Here is a 21,846-nt window from a genome sequence, read left to right on the forward strand (position 1 = left end):
GGCTGTTTGGGAGATGAGCTCAGCAGTGGCCATTCCAGCTTATTTCTGTCGATGTATGTGTCTAAAATACAAGAGGATACCGAGTTTGCTGTGTGGGGAATTGTAGTACTATCAGAAGCATAAATGAAATGCCAGGTCATTAAACCACTCAATGCCCTGGGCAGGTGTTTTCTTAAGTGTGTATTCTCCATGGCTCAGTGAAGTGGCATGTCTGATTTCACATCTGGGTAACATCTGGAAGGATGACTCTCAGAGCATCCATTGCTAATTTTGGAAGACAATTACATAGTCAAAAAAAAAAAAAACATATTCCATAGCAAAGTGATGTTCTGGCTAACTCGTTAATAGCATTAATCTTAAAAAAAAAAGAGATTTAATTTACTGCTGTTCTCACCCATTTTCATTTCCCTGCTGATATAAGATGAGGTGTACCATATGTTAAAAAAAAAAAAAAAAAAAAAAAGGAGTCCAGGCGGTAGCACAGTGGGTTAAGTGCACACAGTGCCAAGTGCAAGGACCAGCATATACTGTATTTTATTTTTTATAACTTCATGTTTGTATTTTGAACCCACTTAGTATACTTGGTAGTAAAATGGATAAGCAGTACTGATGCTTATCTTGGGGAGAAGTAACAACATACCCTGTGACAGCAATTCTATAAACCAGCATTCCCTCAATAAAGTGACACTGAAGTTGAGAGAGGGAGAGAAGAAATCCTATTTGAAAGGCTCTCTGGATAGTCTGGGAGTATGGATTGACCTGCCAATGCCCATGTTCAGCGGAGAAGCAATTACAGAAGCCAGACCTTCCACCTTCTGCACCCCACAATGATCCTGGGTCCATGCTCCCAGAGGGATAAAGAATAGGAAAGCTTTCTTTTTTTTTAAATTTTATTTATTTATTCCCTTTTGTTGCCCTTGTTTTATTGTTGTAGTTATTATTGTTGTTGTTGTTGTTGGATAGGACAGAGAGAAATGGAGAGAGGAGGGGAAGACAGAGAAGGGGAGAGAAAGATAGACACCTGCAGACCTGCTTCACCGCCTGTGAAGCGACTCCCCTGCAGGTGGGGAGCCCGGGGTTCGAACCGGGATCCTTATGCCGGCCCTTGTGCTTTGCGCCACCTGCGCTACAGCCCGACTCCCTAGGAAAGCTTTCAAGGGAGAGGATGGGACACAGAGTTCTGGTGGTGGGAACTATGTGGAATTGTACCCCTCTTATCCCATGGTCTTGTTAATATTTCCATTTTATAAATAAAAATATATATATATATGAAAGACTCTGTATACATCCTGCTCAGTGATGAGAGCAGTTGTCTTCCTCTTCATTTTTGCCTGTTGATGGCTTTGGCTGTCCCAGAACATCTCTTGCACTCTCTGTTGAACATGGAACTGCCCTAATGTTGCCAGAGCAAACAACGAATCTTCCCAGCATTCTCTTATACCCACTGACCTTTTCCGTTTTACTCCTTCTAGTCTGTCATTCAGTCATCCTGACCTGAGTAGAGAATTCGAGACCAACTAGGTAGTCTTTTTGAGTTTTAACAAGTTTTGCTTTAACTCCTCCCCACTTTTATCTCGGAGCAGACTGGATCCAAAATTTTATTATATCATAAAGATATTATGAAAGAGTGGGAAGAGGGTGTGGAAGAGACTACTGTCTTTCTGTTCACAGCACTGCTGTGGCAGAGAGAAATTGAGAGGGGCAGGGGAAGATAGAGAGGAAAAGAGAGAGCCATCTGCAGACCAGCTTCACCTCTCATGACGCTTCCTCCTGAAGGTGGGGAGCAGAAGCAAAAAGCCTAGAACTGCTCACCAAGGCCCAGGTCTGACAGCTGCTTAGCAGATGTCCTAGGTCTACCTACCTCTCTGAGTAACACACTGTAGTAGGGCCAGAGAAACTCAACCAAGAGAGGACTAACATTCTTCTTGAGTAGCCATGCTTCTAGAAGCCCCATGTCCATGTCCCATTTTTCTGCTGTACTGGGTATTGAGCCCAGACACACAGACATACTATACTGCTGAGCAGTCTCCCCACACAATTTCCTCACTTCCAAGAGAGGAGGAACGCAGCAGCTCTTGGCTGGCCGCTCATGGAGCTCCTCCCCCCACCCCGGTACTGTCCATGGTGCTACTGTGTGGTGCCAGTCCTCAAACCCAGGGCTGAACACACATGTGCTTTTGCCAGGTGAGCCGATGCCCGGGCTTTCCTACCACCCTGTGCTTCCTCCATTAAGTCTAATGGTTTTGCAGTTCATTTCCTTTTTTTTTTTTTTTTTTTTTTTGCCACCAGAATTTATTGCTGGGGCTTGGTGCCTGTACAACGAATCCACCACTCTGGTGGATTTCATTGACTTTCTCCCCTCCTTTTTTTTCTTTTCTATTTTATTTGTTAGAACAGAGAGAAAGTGAGATGGAGGGGAGGAAGGGAGGGAAAAAGAGACACCTGCAAGCCTGCTTCACTGCTTGTGAAGCTTCCCCCCCTACAAGTGGGAGCAGAGGCAAAAATCTAGGTTCTTACACTTGGCAAAATGTGTGCTTAACCAGGTATGCCCAGCCCTCCTGATTTTAAGAATAGCTAAAGCAGAATGGAAGTGTGTGTTATTAGTTAGTGTGAAAGCACAGACCTAGTCACAGCTGGTGAGGAGGACGATGGCCCAGCTGCGGCTCCTTGAGTCTGTATGTGCTGCAGACACTGGAGGCAACTGGGGCTGAGGAACCCGGACACCAAGTTACAGATGGGGCTGTGGAATGTTATTTGACAGCCCATTAGAGTAATCTGTCAGAGATGATGATTTAATCACCATAACAGACTCCAAATTCCCCTCCTAGAATTCCACCCAGAGTAATCTAATTTTCCTGCAATATTTTCTATTATTTATTTTGTTTGATTTTAATTTTTGTCAGGACTAAATGGTTATTCCACTGTGCCTTCTTCCTCCTCCAGCATGCCCCATGATTTCAGCTGAGATGGAGATAGGTAGTGTCACTGCAGCAGGAAAGGATGCCTTAGGACTGAAGATTTCTATGTAATATAGAAATATATATTTCTATATGTAATGTCTTCAGCACTAGAGCACAGGATTTGCATGCCTGAGGCCCCAGATGCAGTCCCCAACACGAACCAGAGCTGAGTGGTGCTCTAATCTCTTACTCTCACACATGAATAGTTTATCTAAAGAGGAAAGAGAAAAAGGCTACCTTGAAGCCTAAGAAGCCAAAGCCAGATAAAGTTCCAAATTCATTACGTTTTTTTCCATTGTGGGATTATTCGTAGAAGTGGGAAAAAGCTGGGAGTTAAATCGCACTTGTATCTGCTTCCCACATAAGTAAGCAAGCCCCCTTCTTCCAGTATATGCTCTTAGCTTTCACCTGGGACTTTTCCATAGTTTCCTCTGGGAAGCTCCAAGGTGCCATGAAAGAATGAATGGGAGAGGATCTTGCTGAGCATTTGGTGTGCAGTCCCATGCTTGGTGGCCATCAGGCAGAAATAGTCACTCATTTCCAATGGAGGAGAGGGTTACCTCCCTCTTCTTCTTCTAGCGTTTGTCGGTACCTCCCTCATGAGCTCCCCACAGGAAAAGAAGATGGGAATAGGTTCCTTTGTTTCTGGGCTTTGCTCACTTTCACAAAACTACATGTCAGCTGATACCAGCTGCAGGTTTTCTCGTCACCTTTGGTATCAACACAGCTAGTAGCAACACACAAAAAAGCCATTTGGAAGGACACAGTGACTCAATCACAGATGAGTCCTGTTCCTCTCCCAAGGACAATTGTGTGCTCAGTGCTCGGAATTGCCAAGGCCATGCATGCTCAGATAAACAGGTGTGTGCAGTCAGTCAGTTACCATCACGCCAGCTGCCCTGCCCTTTTGGTAGAGGTGACAGTCTATGCAGGGAGCCACTCAGATTCACTTTGTCACACACAGACTGTAGTACTGACTCATGACACGGCCTTAGAATCATGATTTCCCCTCAGGGAACAATTGATAGCTCCCCTTGGCCTGCACCAGTACCAGTTACAGATGGGGCTGGAACGAACACACACACACACACGCACACACACACACACACACACACGCACACACACTTCTACCATACACACACACACACACACACACACACACACACACTTCTACCATACACACACACACACACACTTCTACCATACACACACACACACACCTACCATACACACACACACACACACTTCTACCATACACACACACACGCACACACACTTCTACCATACACACACACACACACACTCTTCTACCATACACACACACACACACACACGCACACACACTTCTACCATACACACACACACACACACACTTCTACCATACACACACACACACACACACACTTCTACCATACACACACACACACACACACACACACTTCTGCCATACACACACACACACACACTTCTACCATACACACACACACACACACACTTCTACCATACACACACACACACACACACACGCACACACACTTCTACCATACACACACACACACACACACTTCTACCATACACACACACACACACACACACACACTTCTACCATACACACACACACACACACACTTCTACCATACACACACACACACACACTTCTACCATACACACGCACACACACACACTTCTACCATACACACACACACACACACACTTCTACCATACACACACACACACACACACACTTCTACCATACACACACACACACACACTTCTACCATACACACACACACGCACACAAACTTCTACCATACACACACACACACACTTCTACCATACACACACACACACACACACTTCTACCATACACACACACACACACACACTTCTACCATATACACACACACACACTTCTACCATACACACACACACACACACACACTTCTACCATACACACACACACACACACACTTCTACCATACACACACACACACTTCTACCATACACACACACACACACGCACACACACTTCTACCATACACACACACACACACACTTCTACCATACACACACACACACACACACACGCACACACTTCTACCATACACACACACACACGCACACACACTTCTACCATACACACACACACACACACACGCACACACACTTCTACCATACACACACACACACACACATGCACACACACTTCTACCATACACATACACACTTCTACCATACACACACACACACACACACTTCTACCATACACACACACACACACACACACACTTCTAACATACACACACACACACGCACACACACTTCTACCATACACACACACACACACACACACACTTCTACCATACACACACACACACACTTCTACCATACACACACACACACACACACACACTTCTACCATACACACACACACACACTTCTACCATACACACACACACACACACACACTTCTACCATACATACACACACACACACACGCACACACACTTCTACCATACACACACACACACACTTCTACCATACACACACACACACACACTTCTACCATACATACACACACACACACACGCACACACACTTCTACCATACACACACACACACGCACACACACTTCTACCATACACACACACACACACACACACACTTCTACCATACACACACACACACACGCACACACACACACACACGCTTCTGCCATACACACACACACACTTCTACCATACACACACACACACACACACACACACACTTCTACCATACACACACACACACACACTTCTACCATACACACACACACACACGCACACACACACTTCTACCATACACACACACACACGCACACACACACACACGCTTCTGCCATACACACACACACACACACACACACTTCTACCATACACACACACACACACACACACGCACACACACTTCTACCATACACACGCACACACACTTCTACCATACACACACACACACACACACGCACACACACACACACGCTTCTGCCATATACATGTATATGTGCCTTTCGTTTTTTCTTTTTTCCCTCCAGGAATATTTCTGGGGCTCGGTGCCTGCACCACAGTCCACTGCTCCTGGAGGCTATTTTTTTCACTTTTGTTGCCCTTGTTGTTTTATCATTGTTGTGGTTATTATTGTTGTTGTTGTTGTTGTTGGATAGTACAGAGAGAAATGGAGAGAGGGAGGGAAAGATAGACACCTGCAGACCTGCTTCACCACTCGTGAAGCGACCCCATTGCTGGAGCTCGAACCGGGATCCTTACACTGGTCCTTGCGCTTTGTGCCATGTGCACTTAACCCACTGCGCTACCCCCTGGGCCCTCTATATGTGCCTTTCTGATTGGGAGGAAAGCTATAGGTTGAGGCAGGCTGCATGTACCCTGGAAGTGTGGGGGTATATAGATTCCTAGAAAGCCCAAGCTCTGTTGTGACTCAGCTGTGGACATGTGGGAGTAGGAGCCTTCTTCCCCACCTTCTAGTCCTGAGCTCACGCCACCCATTCCTTGCTGACAGGCTCTGTGACTGGCTTAAGTTGCTCAGCTTCTGTCTCCGTCTTGCTGCATCCACATACCCCATCTCTACCTTGGTTGGTGAGCAGACACAAAGAGTCTGCAACATGTGGCTGGGGAAATTGAGAAAGGGGAGGTCTCATCTCCATTTTCACCAGAATTGGCTGAACTGCCCACTGTTCTCACCAGATAATCAAACTGGTAAAATGGTAAAGGTCTTAAGTTATTCAACACACTATTTTAGTCTTTTACAGTTTTTCAGAGATGCTTGCCAAGTTTGCCATGCTGCTGCCATTCTTAAAAATGAGGGGCCAGGCAGAAGCACAGTGGGTTAAGCGCACACGACACTAAGCGCAAGGACCATCATAAATAAAGATCTGGTTCGAGCCCCCGGCTCCCCACCTGCAGGGGGGTCGCTTCACAAGCAGTGAAGTAGGTCACTAGGTATCTGTCTTTCTCTTCTCTCTGTCTGTCTTCCCCTCTCTCTTGATTTCTCTCTGTCCTATCCAACAACAACAGCAATAACAGTAACAATAAGGGCAACAAAAACTGGGAAAATGGCCTCTAGGAGCAGTGGATTCGTAGTGCAGGCTCCGAGCCTCAGCGATAACCCTGGAGGCAAAAAAAAAAAAATCATGAATTCAAGTCTTTAGTCATTACAACTCATTAACATTCTTTTTAAAAATATTAGTGATTTAATAATGGTTTACAGAATTTAAACATTACAAGGCATAGTTCCACACTACCCCACCACCAAAGTTTTGTGGCCCCATCATCAGTGCTCTTAAAACTATCTTGGCTACTTCCCACACCCCCATATGCAGGTGAGTGTCACCATCCCAGAGAGATGGGGAGGCCTGGCCAGCCTTGGGTTCTAAACTTTCACCAACTCTCCCTTGAAAACACAATCTTTCACAGAGGACACTGTACCTCCAGTGGGCAGCGATGCTTTTGAAAATGTGTTTGCCAGGCACTCAGGCAGCTGGCTGCTCTCAGCATTTCCTGGGGCAGCCAGCAAGGAAGAGTCTGCAGGACTGTCTGCACACAGGCACAGGGAGGGGAACTCCAGCCCATCCCTGCCAGCTGGGTGCCCCTGGTACTCACCTGTGGTTCCCCTCCTATCTGCCTCCCCTTCTCCTCCCTGTAAGTATGTGATGGGCAGTCAGCTTGTAGCATATGCCAGCACGGCCACCTCTCCAAGGGCAGGAGAGGTCTAATAATGAGCTGCAGAATCACAGCCTGGTAAGGCCCATTTCAGGTTAAAATGGCATGTTTTATTGAATCTCGTGTTAAAGGTAGTTAGCTCATCAGTTGGTGGTGGCCTGGGCTTTCAGCATGGGCTATCCCATCTATGAAGCCTGCCACCTCCTCACCCCGTGGCCCTCCTCCTCAGCCTCCCCCCACCCCAGACCTCTCCCAAGCTTGCCCTGTGTGCATTGAGCTGGCAGTAGTCAGGATGGACCAGGGCAGGGTGGCTAGGACAAGATGGCTGTGGCTTGTGGCTGGAGCTCAGAGAGTGAGGTAACTGGGTGCTGGTGGCCCCAGGGGCTCAGCTTCATGGCTGTCATGTGATATGATGACACCCATCATGGAGGCAGTGATAGCTGCTGCAAGGGCACATGCAGCTCCGAGCTGTGGGTGATGGTGTGGTGCCAAGCCAGTGCCCTGGTTTTCATGTTCATGAGCTGCAGCTGGGCTTCTCTGTGATGAACTGAAGGTCTCCCCAGGCAGGAAAGGGAACATCAGGTCCCTTGGGAGAGCTGCCTTTCTGAGCACCAGGGAGGGGAAGCCCAGTCCCGGAGTCCAGGGAGTGCGGTAGGAGGAGGGAAGACAAGCCTATGGTCCTCTAGGAGGCAGGGCAAAGGGTTGGGGGCTGCGTGGAAGGGCTGTCATGCTCCCACCCCCCAGGTGGCTTCCTGCCAGGGTGGCAGAGGAGACAGGGATGGCTCTGTGACATGCCACAGAGAAGCTGTCATGGGATCCGTGTTCTGCTTTCCCTAACAAGGACAACGAGACACAGCCCTTCCTCTCAAGAGCACCAGAGCCAAGGAGAAGTCCCTCAGTAGTCTGTGACAAAGCCCTTTTGCCTGTGGAGTGGGACACTAACTACTCAGATATCACCAGAACACAGCCACCCACTGCTCAGGAACTGGCTTGGTCCTCACATCCCCTGCTTTGTGAGGAAGTTTTTAAAGTCTCCGTTTTCATTCAGTTGCACTTGCTTTCGAACAATTAAAGCTAAATAGAGACCACCAGCTCATCCAGCATCTTCCCCTGTAAGTGCATGCTGTGCTCCAAGCAAGTGGGGAAAGAGAAAGGCATCCAAGGGCAGCCAAAGAAATCTTCAGAAGATGCTTTTCTTCAGAGAAATGCAAACCTGATGAAATCTATTAAATCAATTTTCCTGTCTTGAGCCAGGCTCTATTTCCGAAAGGTCTGATTTCACCAGCCCCTTAGCATCTCCATGCAGCCAGGGCTGAGGGTTTGGGGGGCTACTTTCAGTCACACAAAACCCCCCCTTATTCAGCTACTCCCACAGAGCCCATGTAATAATGTCTCCTCGTGCCTGAGAAAATGCCCTGAGAGCATTGCTTGTGGAGATAAAATGCCTATCATGAGCACCTGTCTCTTCAGAGAACCCTCACAGCAATAGCTGGTGATCCTGTGCTCATTGGCCATGGCAGGGAGGAGGAGTAGGGGGCCCAGCCCACTGTGGGACCCAGCTTGGACTCTGAAGTCCCCTCAGCATTGGGGTCATGTTGGGGACTGGCAGGGTGATTGCTGGGTCTCCGCCATTCTCCACTGTGGAGGTGGACGCATCCAGAGTTCCTGCTCTCACAGAAAGTGTTGGTTAGCCCCAGATATGGCTCCACGAGTTTTGTCTTAGCTCTTAAGAGTGTGGCCCTAGCTGCCTGCTCTGGTTCTCAGGATGGCTTGGGGGCAGAGCTGACTTGAATGGGTCACTGTGCACCCAGATCCCAGGCCCTGTACCCTACACTAGTATTTCTCCCACCCGTGATGGACCACTCACTGCTGGTCAAGCTGTGTCTAGTGTTCATTGAGTGATCCAAGGAGCTTCTGTTGCTTTCTCTCCTGGCTGGAGGTTGTATCCTGACTCTCCAGCAACAGCACAGCCTGCTTCCTCTGTTCTGAGCCTCCCAACACGAGACTCTCTTCTGAGAAGCCTGTACGTGAGCCCAGGTGAGCAGTAGGCTTCTCATCCTCAGCTGAGAGACCTTTTCCACTCACCCTTCCTCAACTGTGTTGGTGTATCTCTGAGTTCTGTAGGTGGTAGCATGATACGGGTGGCTCTGTGGGAAGTGACTGAGGGCCTGTTTGCCATCATGTGGCAGACTCTCACACCGTAGCTCTCGTGTATATCCCCAACTCCTAACTGCATCTGGAAAATTCAGGAAAAGGTGGGTGAATGAATGGCCCTGAGGTCCTCTGAAGTCATTCCCTGGAACAAAGTTTAGAGCCCCATTATTATAACTCGACTCCCAGGGTCCATCAGCAGATCTTCCAGAATTCTTGGAATCAGGAGCTTTGGAGGAAGGGAAACGCCATTGTGAGGGAGACTCCTCCAAACCATCTTTTTAGTCTCCCTTGACATTTACATCCTGCATCTGATCAGAAATTTGTAACTCAAATGAACTGCTCCTGATAATGAGCCATTCTTAATACAGTGCTGATTGAACACCTCTCTCCAAGAAGGTCACAGCGCTTTACATACATTATCTAGATTGTCTTCAGAACAGTCTTGATGTAGGGTGACCACCTATTCAGAAGTCACCATGGTCTGACAACCCATATTTCTGCAAAGTTGAATTATTTCCCTCCTCTGGGTCCTGCAAAGATCAAAACAGAGTTAAGCATTGCAATAGCTACATTATTACCACCACTATTAGATTCTGGAAGCTTCTGTGTAGTCGTAGGTCAGAGACTGAGCCAGTTCTTTCAACTGCTCCAAGAAAAACAAGAACAACATCTATGTATACTAATTCTAAATATTGTACAGCTATGCAGACTTCTACCTGGGAACATATGAGGGTGTCTTCTTCACATGCCTAGCACCTTCAGTGAGTACAGACTGTGATTCCTCACTAGAGGCTCCTGTGTCCAAATCCCGTGGTGGGCCTTTTGTGGAGCAGCAACATGACAGGGAAGTTGACCCTAGGTTAAGAGTTGGGAGCTGAGAATTCTGATCCCAGCTCTGTAGTAGACCAACCATGTTCTAAGTGAAGTCACTTACTCCCTTCAGACCTGTTACTGGAGAGATTGAGCTAAATGACCCCCAGGTCTCTGTACAGCTACAGAGTAGAATGTTTCTGTCCTTAAAGTCAGCAAGTCTCCACAGGGTAGATAGCATAATGGTTATGCAAAGAGACTCTGATGCCTGAGGCTCCAGAGTTCACTCACCCACCACTCTCCTGTCCTTCTCCTGTGCCCTTGAACCCTTCTTTGTAGATGTTCTTTATGGTTCCCTCCTGGGCTCTTGACTATACACTTCCCCTTTGGACAGTTTCATCCATGCCTGTGGCCTCTACTGTCCCTGCCCAGAGGGCCCTGCAGCTTGACCCCACAGTCAGCTGACAGCAGTACCGACCTGCACCTCCAAAAGATTTCTGGATTTGCCCCTATTTGGGCCATGATCCTACAATAAAACCAGTTGTCCAGACCTGAGGTTCTGTTTCCCCCTCACCCCCATGTCCAGTCATTTGCCTCTGATGATTCAGAAACTTCACATTGCTGTTTGGGTTCCATGAGCCAGAGTTGAGCAGTGTTCTAGTTGAAAATAAAAAATTAGTAATAATAATTGATACTGATAAGTTGATTTCCATGTGGATGTTTGGGATCTGGTAATTGTCCTTTGGTTTCTTTTACACGTTGTCCTCACAGGACCCTCTTTTAAACATTTATCAGAGAAAGACAGATAGACTGACTTCCAGACCACCACTCAACACTGGCATATGACAATGCCAGGAATTGCACCTGGGACCTCAAGCATACCAGTCCTGTGCTCCAGTGCTAAGCTATGTCCCCCCGGCCCAAACAGGATTTTTCTAGAGCACAAAGCTGATCTTCCTTGACTTTTAGATACAATTCTAATTCCTTAGTGTACAAGGTCTTTTAAAAAAATTTGTTTCATATTTACTTATTTATTTTCCCTTTTGTTGCCATTGTTGGGTTTTTATTGTTGTTGTTGATGTTGTCATTGTTAGATAGGACAGAGAGAAATGGAGAGAGGAGGGGAAGACAGAGACAGGGAGAGAAAGACAGACACCTGCAGACCTGCTTCACCGCCTGTGAAGCGGCTCCCCTGCAGGTAGGGAGCCCAAGGCTCGAACCGGGATCCTTACACTGGTCCTTGTGCTTCGCGCCATGTGTGCTTAACCCACTGCACTACCGCCCAACTCCCAGTGTGCAAGGTCTTCTGAGTGCTGCCTGCCTGCAACCCCAAGCCCACAAGAATTGGGCGGGGTCAGTCCTCTCTCACCAGCACCTGTGCACAGAGTATGTCACAGATTTCGAATACCTCCTCTCTTCCTCTGCTGGCATGTCCAAGTCAGCCTTCAGCACCTGAGCTTCCAAGCCTTCTGTCCCCTGTTCCTCACCCGGTGGGAGGCAGTCTCTGCTCAGCCTTCACCTTGTGCATGCTTTTCTCTGCCTCTGCCTCCCATGGTGCTCTAGAGTGGCTTATGTGTTCTGCCTCACCACATGACAAACTCCTAGAGGTGTGAAGTTCCTCTTCTCTTGCCCTTTCCCCACTTCCACCTCCCCAGATCTGGGGCTTCTGTAGGTGGGTCTTCAGCCAGACCCACCTACAGAAGTAAAGGTATGGGTAAAGGTATGCTGGAAGGGATGCATAAAAACTCCATCCATCTTCCCCAAACAATCTTGCGTCATTCTTACACTGACCTGTGGTACAGACCTTGTTTCCCAACCTCAGTCAAGGTCCTCTCTGTTTCCTGCTGCCTGTTCTCTAAGTACACATCCCAGGCTGCTCAGGAAAGGCTGCCCTACCTGTTGCCCATTGGCATATTCTGTCCTCCTCCTCGTCTCCCCCACAAATGGAGCCTGTTAGTGAATGGCATGGAGACATAAGCAGACCCACCCCTCAAGACCCACGTTCTGTGCTCAACAGCTTCTTGTCTTTTACGTTAAACAGAGCAGCTCTGAGCAAGTCAGTCTCCCCTGGCACATTCCCTCTGCCTCTTGTGTTCTGAAGCCCCTGGTGTACAGCACAGGAACGGGTCTTGACTGCCTGATACTGTCCCCTCACGTCATTGCTGGCACCAAGAGCTGTTCCCCTCTCGTTGCAGTGAGGTGAAGCCCAGCACCAGGCCCAGTGAGACACAGAAGTCCAAGTAGGTCCCAGGCTCGGAGAACAGGCCCTGCTATAATAAAAGCCTCTGCCCAGCCTGTGGCTTCCATGATGCTTGGGGTGAAATATGAAGCGAGGGGATTTGTGAAAGTAGTTAGAGATGTCTGTTTTACATTGGAAACAGTGGTGGCAGTTCTGTACCTGGAGTAAACTCTGTGGAGGACTCAGAGCTTATGGCCCAGCTGTGACCAGGAGACTTCTCCTGCCCCGTCTTATCAGATTCTATGAGCCTGTGCTCTTGCTTTGTGTTAGTAAAACTTAAACGATACCACCTAATCCAATCAACTGCTAATCCTTCAAATCACACATAACTGTGAGACCTAAGAAAAATTCATGAGTTAGACATAGGCCAGATGAAAAGTGAAGACAGTCTGCACTTGCATCTATAATAAACACAGAGCCCATAGCCTGTGTATCGATGGCTGGCGCCTTTATACTGCTCACAGCCTTGCCTGAGAGGCAGGCATGGTGTCCAAGGCCCCACGCAATTAGGCCACATGCCCCAGACCACATAGCTCTGATGAGTAGGCTCCGGAATTACCTGTCAGACACAAGCAGAAACTCTCCCAGGCATCTGAACCAGGCTGTAAACCCACGGCTGACTGCAGAACCCAAGCTTTTATTTGTTGTTTTTAATGTGATGCTGGAGCATGAACTCGGGGCCTCCTGCATATGTGACAACACTGTGCAGCCTCCCAGGCCCAACGTTTTTATTTTGTATTTAGAGAGCACTGCTCTACCATCTGTGGTCGCTGGCCACCCTCACCCCACCCATGTTGTCTGTGGTGCTCTCATCCTAAGCCAGGCCTGGGACACAAGGTCTCACAAGCAGATCGGTGTTTGCTTTACTGGGAGAGCCATCTCCTGGCTAGAGTCCAAGCTTTTAGACAGGTGCCTGGGACAAGGAAGACTCCTGGGGTGCATTTTGCTGGGCAAAGTTCACCGCCCCCATGGTATCAGAGCGCAGTGTTATGGGTTGGGCTTCTGGGACTACTCATACAGCTGTTCAATCTTTTACTCTCTCCCTTTTGTGTTTCTAGATGCATCATCCCATTCAGATGAAACCTGCAGATAGTGAAAAGTCAAACGGTAGGTGGCGACTGACTGTGTCACTGAATATGTCTGTTTCTTTGAATTGAGGGTGGGAGGCGGGAGGTGAGGGAGGAACCCAGATGCTTTTTCTCTCAGAAAGGCAGGGAGAATGCTTGGAAACTCCACTGGGCTCAGCAGGGCTGGGGACACGCCACTTCTCCCTCCTGAATCGTGTGTCCATGTGAGGATGATCTGAGGAACAGTGTCGGGAACTGGCTCTGCGTGGTGGCCTCTGACTCTAATTTATCCCCTGCATGTAGCATAGCATCCCCCCGTCCCCATAGGGAGGGCTGACTCTGTCTGGGCAGAGGAGATGCGGGGCAAGAAATCGCCAGATGGGGAGTCGGGCTGTAGCGCAGCAGGTTAAGCGCAGGTGGCGCAAAACACAAGGACCGGCATAAGGATCCCGGTTCGAACCCCGGCTCCCCACCTGCAGGGGAGTCGCTTCACAGGCGGTGAAGCAGGCCTGCAGGTGTCTATCTTTCTCTCCTCCTCTCTGTCTTCTCCTCCTCTCTCCATTTCTCTCTGTCCTATCCAACAACGACAACAACAATAAAAACTACAACAATAAAATAAGGGCAACAAAAGGGAATAAATAAAATAAATATTAAAAAAAAAAAAAAGAAATCTCCAGCTAAGAACCAGCATCTTTCTCTCCCACCCACTTGCTCCTTTTGGCTTGGAGGCATCTCCCATCCTCTAATCTGAGCTGCACCCAGATATCTGCACCCATATTTATTCAGAATTTCGGCAGGCACACTCCTCGGGCTCTCAGTGTTTGCTTCTGTGTATACAGAACCTGCTGCCCCTGCTCGCTGCTCTGAGTTTCCTGAAATGCATGTTAAAGGAATCTTCTGCCTCTTCTGACCTCGGGGCTCCCCTGTCCCCCAAGACTGGCATAATCAGCACTGCTTGCTTCCACGGGTGCTTCAGCACCTCATTAATTAGTAATCAGGGCAGAAGCCATGCACTTGGAGATCTGCATATCTGCAAATGTAAATTATGATTGGGCTCAAAAATCTCTCCGCGAGGTATTTTTCACTAACTGTAGTACATTCCATTCTGGCTTCTTCACAGACCTAGAAGGTTTTAGAGAAAAGGTCCAACCCATTGGTGGTGCTCTCTAGTCCCTGGTGTGTGTGTGTGTGTGTGTGTGTGTGTGTGTGTTGAGGGGGGCAGGGACGGGTAGGAGGGTGCGCTCTGCTCCACAGCCTGTTAAAGACCATGTGAGAGCAAATTTTCTGTTGCTAGTATGACTTTTTTTTTAAATTTTTTTATTGATTTAATTATGAATGACAAGTCTGTTGGATAGAGTTCTACACCAGAGTTCTACAACTCCTCCCCTCTATTGGAAGCTTTCCTATTCTTTATCCGTCTGGGAGTATGGACCCAGGATCATGATGGGGTGGAGAGGGTGGAAGGTCTGGCTTCTCTAATTGCTTCTATGCTGGATGTGGGTGTTGGCAGGTTCCCACAGCCTGTTTCTGTCTTTCCCCAGTGGGGCGGGGCTCTGGAGAGGTGGGGTTCCAGGACACTTTGGTGAGGTCCTCTGCCCAGGGAAGTCACTTTGGCATCATAGTAGCATTTGCAGGTTGGTGGCTGAAAAGCATTAAGATATGAAGCAGAACAAATTGTTTAATAATCAAGAACCTAAAGGTAAGAGTACAGCAGGTGAGACTTGAGCTCTCCATTTTGGAAAAGCTAGGGGTCTGTGTGAGGTATTGTGAAACTGACCTTCTCTTCCTGAGGGTCGGTCGCGACCAGCCCCTGTGAGCTGTGTTTTCTTGGCAGTTAAGCACAGATCACTTTCCTGGTCAACAGCTCCTCCATGATTACTTACTTGACTTGTGGTTATGCATTGGTCAGTCACTGTGCACGCTTGTGGCCAGTAGCACATTTCAGAAAGAAGGAAAACAAGATGCAACAGATACTGTCCCTACCTTCCTGGGACCGACATCCAGTCTGCTGACTCAAATATCTGTGGTCACATAAAGACTGAACTTTCATCTCCTTGCTCGTGAAATGGGGATCCTGACCACTGCCTCCCAGGGGCTGCCTTTTCTTTTTGTCAGCAGGATGTTTGTAACATGTTGTAAAGTGGTCCGTGCTTCTCTGAAACCTTGATTGAAAATTTCCTCCAATCTTCTGGGGTTTGGCACTGAGCAGGTCCTGGGGGCAGCCCTGGACCCAGTCTGTTTGCTGCTAGTCTGTACTCAACCCCAGCAGGGGGAGAATCTTGTCACCTGGATTTCTGGTCCCCATGAGACACTCTTTGTCCTTTAGCCCCATGATTCTCTAAATTCCATCAGCATAAGAGCCGAGGAATGGGGATGTTTGGGGATAATTGGTCTTATTTCTGAGCCTTGGGTCAGAGTTGTAAAAACGGTGAGTTAGAGGTCAGATGCTGAAGCATTTGACTGGAAATCCCAAGCAGTGGAGCAGTGCAGGACTTTTTTTGAATTTGTTTTATCCTGTGCGGGATGAAATCCTGACTTGGGGGCTTGGTCCCAGGCAAGCTGCTGGGCTCACCCAGGGCACTTGACTGTCCCCACTTCCCACTGCCAGCTCTTGTTTCTGAAGGTGGTATGTTAGCTTCATGTCTACAATCACAGCCGTAGCCATAGAGAAAAGCTACTGTGGGAACACCCAGTTCTTTTTATTTTTTTTAACTGCCACGAGGGATTCAGTGACTGTACAAGGAATCCACTGGCAACCATTTTTCATATTTTTTTTTTGCTTTTATTTGATAAAGACAGAAATTGAGAGGAAAAGGGGAGACAGAGAAGAGAGAAAGAGGAGCCAGGCAGTGGCGCACCTGGTTAAGCGTGTACAGGTTCAAGCTCTTGGTCCCTACCTGCAGGGGGAAAGCTTTACAAGCGGTGAGGCAGGGTTTCAAGTATCTTTTTCTCTCTCCCTCTCTGTCTCCCGCTTCCAATTAAGTTTCTCTCTTCCTCTACCCAATAAATGAATAAATAAAATAGTTTTTTAAAAGGCACCTAAACACTACTGCACTATTTATGAAGCTTCCCATCTGCAGGTGAGGACCAGCAGCTTCCATCAGGCTCTTTGCACATGGTAATGTGTTTATTCAGCCAGGGACCCCTGGTTCTGCATGGCCCCCAAAGCCCAGTGAAACCAGGCACTTTTTTCTTTCTTTGCCTCCAGGTGCCTGCACTATGCATCCACTGCTCCTGGAGGCCATCTTTTTTCCATTGTTGTTGTTGCTGCTGCTGTTGTTGGATGGGACAGAGAGAAATTGAGAGAGGAGGGGAAGACGGGGAGAGAAAGGTAGACACCTGCACACCTGCTTCACCGCCCATGAAGCAACCACCCCCCTGGCAGGTGGGGAGCCAGGGGCTCAAACTGGGATCCTTGCACCAGTCCTAAAATTTCACATTACGCACATGTAACCTGGTACACTGCTGCCCATCCCAGCCCCAGGCACTCCTTTTTTGTGTGTGTGAATTTTTTTTAATTTTTTATTTATAAAAAGGAAACATTGACTAAACCATAGGATAAGAGGGGTACAACTCCACACAATTCCCACCACCAAAACTCTGTATCCTCTCCCCTCCCCGATAGCTTTCCTGTTCTTTAACCGTCTGGGAGTATGAATCCAAGGTCATTGTGGGATGCAGAAGGTTGAAGGTCTGGCTTCTGTAATTGCTTCCCTGCTGAACATGAGTGTTGACAGGTTGATCCATACGCCCAGCCTGTCTCTCTTTCCCTAGTGGGAAAGGGCTCTGGGGAAGCGGAGCTCCAGGACACATTGGTGGGGTTGTCTGTCCAGGGAAATCTGGTTGGCATCATGCTAGCATCTGGAACCTGGTGGTTGAAAAGAGAGTTAATAGGGGTTGTGTGGTAGCACAGCGGGTTAAGCGCACATGGTGCAAAGTGCAAGGACCTGCGTAAGGATCCAGTTCGAGCCCCTGGCTCTCCACCTGCAGGGGAGTCGCTTTACAGGCAGTGAAGCAGGTCTGCAGGTGTCTTTCTTTCTCTCCCCCCTCTGTATTCCCCTCCTCTCTCCATTTCTCTCTGTCCTATCCAACAACAAACGACATCAGCAACAATAATAACCACGACAAGGCTACAACAATAAGGGCAACAAAAGGGGGGGAAAAGGCCTCCAGGAGCAGTGGATTCATGATGCAGGCACTAAGCCCCAGCTGTTAACCCTGGAGGCAAAAAAAGAAAAGAAAAGAGTTAACATACAAAGCCAAGCAAATTGTTGACCAGTCATGGACCGAAAGGCTGGAATAGTGCAGATGAAGAGTTGGGGGGGAGGGGTCCTCCATTTTGTAGATAGCTAGTAGACATATTTTAGTTATACTCCAAAGGGCCTGTGGCTATACTAGTTCTTTTGTTTTGTTTTGTTTTGTTTTTCCCTCAACATGAAATCTGATATGTAGGTGGATCCAAGCTATTGGATGTCATGGCTGGAAAAGGAACAGAAAGCTGGATCAGGGAAGAGAGTAGCTCCCTAGTATGGGAAAGGTGTATAAACATTGTTGACTGTAAACCCCATCAATTTTATGTGATCTGGGGCTCATAATTAACTTAGGAGCCTGTGTGACCTCTGCATCCCTCTAGATCTGAGCTCATATTCTGTGGTCATGAGTAGGAACATTCCAAGCTGCCCCAGTATCGACCCATCTTCCTCAGGTGTAGCATAGAGTATGATGTCCATCCTTCCATTCTCTACTGTTGTTGATCCAAGTTGAGGGCAGGTTCCTATGGTGTCCCACAAAGGGGTCTATTGTGTTGTTCCTGATAGAAATGACCGGTAACAATGGAGAGAGGGATTTATTTGAGGTCTAGGCCCATCATGTCTGTTTGGGACTCTCAGGACTCCCCAGTTAGGGAGTGAGGTGATAGGGTGGCCCAGGCACTACTTTTAAGAGGAGAGACTACCAAAAGTTTTCAGGAATCACCATGGGGTAGCAGTTAAAACCCATGTCAGGCAGCCTGAATTTGACCCCCAACCCCATTCTTGTTAGTCGTATCCTTGAAGGTGATCTGTGTGGCCTCAAGCCACCTTCACATCTCCAGTCCCATCTCAAAATCCCTTGTAGCACCTTCTGTGCAAAGTAGTTTGAGAAACACATAGGTTAACAATTAGACAGCCTGGCCCCCGAAACATTCAATCTGTGGTTAGCCCTTGAGTTTCTCAGTTCCCAGCATTGTAAGTGGTCTGAAAGCGACTCTGACAGCTCTCTACTTTAAGGAGGGTCAGCAAAACACTCTGGGCAAAGAGGAACAGGCTGCAAGGTTCTCCTTGACTTGCTGGAAGAATTGGGGAAAATGGGTCATTTTCCAAAGCTTGGTGATAAAGCCGCAAGGCTGTACTGGTCTCACATGGCAGTTTTGACAGGTAAGCAGAGCTTCCAGAGCACAAAGAGCACAAAGATTTCTTAGGCTCCAATGCTCACAGGAGCTCCCAGGGCTGGGAGGGAGGTAGACAGGCTCTAATTGCACTGTTATTGGGCTTGCTGGCATTTGTGGATGACACCAAGGGCCCATAAGAGTCAGACAGTTACTGTCTTTATTATCAGGATGTTCACAGATTTCGAAAACTTGATATTTACTGAGGAAGAAAAGGCTGCTAATCATGGATTAACTACTGAGGAATTCCAGGAAAGCAGTTGATCATTAGAGCCTTTGTCCAGGAAGAGATTCTGACACAGGAAGCCCCGGTGCTTCCCTGGGAGGCCTGCCTGTGCTGGGACCTTCTATTGAATAGGTGCCTGGAGTCAGCCTCTTCCACAGGCTGCAGCCTCTAGCACATTTATGCAAAGTCACACCCCATCCTCTTGCTTTTATTATACAAGGCACCCCCTCCCAAAAAATACCCCACTCTGCCTTAGCAGTAAAATGTTGGGGGTCTTAAGAGCACACCTGGGGCCTATGAGTTAGCAACTAGGTTTAAATCCAGCCCCCCGCATGGAAGGAAGCTTTGGTGCCGCGGCCTGTTTCCTTCACTCCCTCTGTCTCTACCTACAGAAAGAACACACAGAATATCCAAATTTCAACAGGTTGCCTTTGTTTTTTTCCTCTTTATTTTTGTTTTATTGCCACCAGGATTATGACTCGGGCTCGGTGCCAGCAATTTTAATCCACCACTCCTGGTGGCCCTTTTCTTGACTTGTCTTGTTTTGTTTCCTTTCTTGTTTCATTTGACAAGACAGAGAGGAACTGAAAGGGGAGGAGGAGATAGAGAGGGGGAGACAAAGATAGACACCTGCTTCACCCCTCTTGAAGAGCCCACCCTGCAGCTGTGGAGCGGGGCTCAAACACAAGTCCTTCCTCATGTTATATGTGCACTTACCCAGTGCACCACCACCCGACCACCTCTGTCCTTGTTTTCATTTTCACACTGCATGGAGTTGAGTGACACTAAAGCAGGCCTTTGGGCAGGTGTGGATCTCAGGTGCGGCCAGGAACAGTCATAGATGCAGAGCATTGCATCTGAGTGCTCATCCCCTTTTCTTCCTCTCCTCCTCTGCCTCCACCACCTCCTCCTCTTCCTCCTCCTCCATCAGAATTATTGCTGGGCCTCCATACCTACATAATGAATCCCCTGTAGCCATTTTTTCCTTTTTTTTTAATTTGATAAGACAGACAGAGATAGGGAGAAAGACACATGAAGCACTACTTCACCACACATGCAGTTTCCCCCTGCAGGTGGTCAGTGGGGGCTTGAACCTGGGTCTTCGTACACTGCAGTGTGTGTGCTCAATGTGGTGTGCCACTGCCTGTCCCCCCTTTCCCAGCTTCTGATCGTCTGCTGATACATGGAGGAAGATTTGAGCTGGTCAGTTCAGTGACACTGAGTGAGAGAGAAGGATGGCAAAGAAGCCACCCTAGGTTCCAGGGATGGGCTCAGACCTTGTAGCCATTTCTCATTCTATGTCACACTCCACACAGAGGATTGTTGTTCACTCTATAGACAGAGCACAAATCCGCCCGCTTTATCTCTCTATCCTTATAACCTGTCAGGAGCTCAGATCTGGAAATACCATCTAAGCCCCATTTCTGTTTTTGAAAGCCCTCAGTGTCCATGTGTCAAGTTCATACCTTGAGCATCAGGATAGCTACACACTCTTGACTGGTGAGACCCCACCCCCACCCCGGGCTTCTAGACGCAGCAGCAGCTGACAGACCCACAGGCTGTCTGTCCAGCCACGTTCTGATCCAAAGGAAGATGCAGAAAGAAGTTTGGAATTCGAATTGGAAAGACTCAGAGGCAGTAATTAAATGCCATATGTTAGCGCCAACACATTGCAAAGTTGTTAATTAATTCAGGCTGCCCTGAATCCAGGTGTGACTTTGACAGATTGTACACCAGGGTGTTAGCACAGACTTACAATGAGGGACTTTTTTCGAAACAGGAAATTTCTTCTTCCCCAGAATTGAGATAGTTAGTCTCTCTCTGGGACTTGTGACTGGAGCCCTTTCTTATCTCCACCAGGGAAAGAGATCTTTAAGCTGTAGCTGGTGTGGACCCCCTTCCATGGCCCTTCTTATTGGTTATTGGTGGGAGATGGAAACTGCCCATTGTACAGAACTTTCTTTGAGAAATCATTTCTCCTCACTTATCCACCAATTCTCCAGGAAAATAGATGCTTTTCCTGGAGGACAGTGGCCTTGCCTTTCCATTCTTTTTACTTCTAATCACTTTCTTGAAATGCCTGGTTAAACACTTAAGACTGCAGTAGACTTGAGTAAGCAGTCAGTACTCTGGTGAGATTTAAAAAAAAGCATCTGACTACCATGCATCTGAATACTTAGGAGAAAGGCATCCCAAACTGCTCAGATTGTTAAATGAATCCAAGATAGTCCTGTCTGCTTGGAATGTGGA

The 21,846-nt window shown here is 47.9% G+C and overlaps 1 protein-coding gene across 10 annotated transcripts in view; it reads left to right on the forward strand.

The window, feature by feature from the left end:
* The window catches only part of CELF2 (CUGBP Elav-like family member 2), a 554,881-nt gene that overhangs the window by 475,569 nt on the left and 57,466 nt on the right, over positions 1-21,846 (forward strand). For all 10 annotated transcript variants that reach the window (XM_060192151.1, XM_007524613.3, XM_060192156.1 and 7 more), the window contains one exon: positions 13,937-13,985. In XM_060192151.1, coding sequence (XP_060048134.1) covers positions 13,937-13,985 — 49 coding nt within the window. The remainder of the gene's footprint in view (positions 1-13,936; positions 13,986-21,846) is intronic.

Source organism: Erinaceus europaeus, chromosome 6 (genome assembly GCF_950295315.1).
Source record: "Erinaceus europaeus chromosome 6, mEriEur2.1, whole genome shotgun sequence".
NCBI classification, from domain to species: Eukaryota; Metazoa; Chordata; class Mammalia; order Eulipotyphla; family Erinaceidae; genus Erinaceus; species Erinaceus europaeus.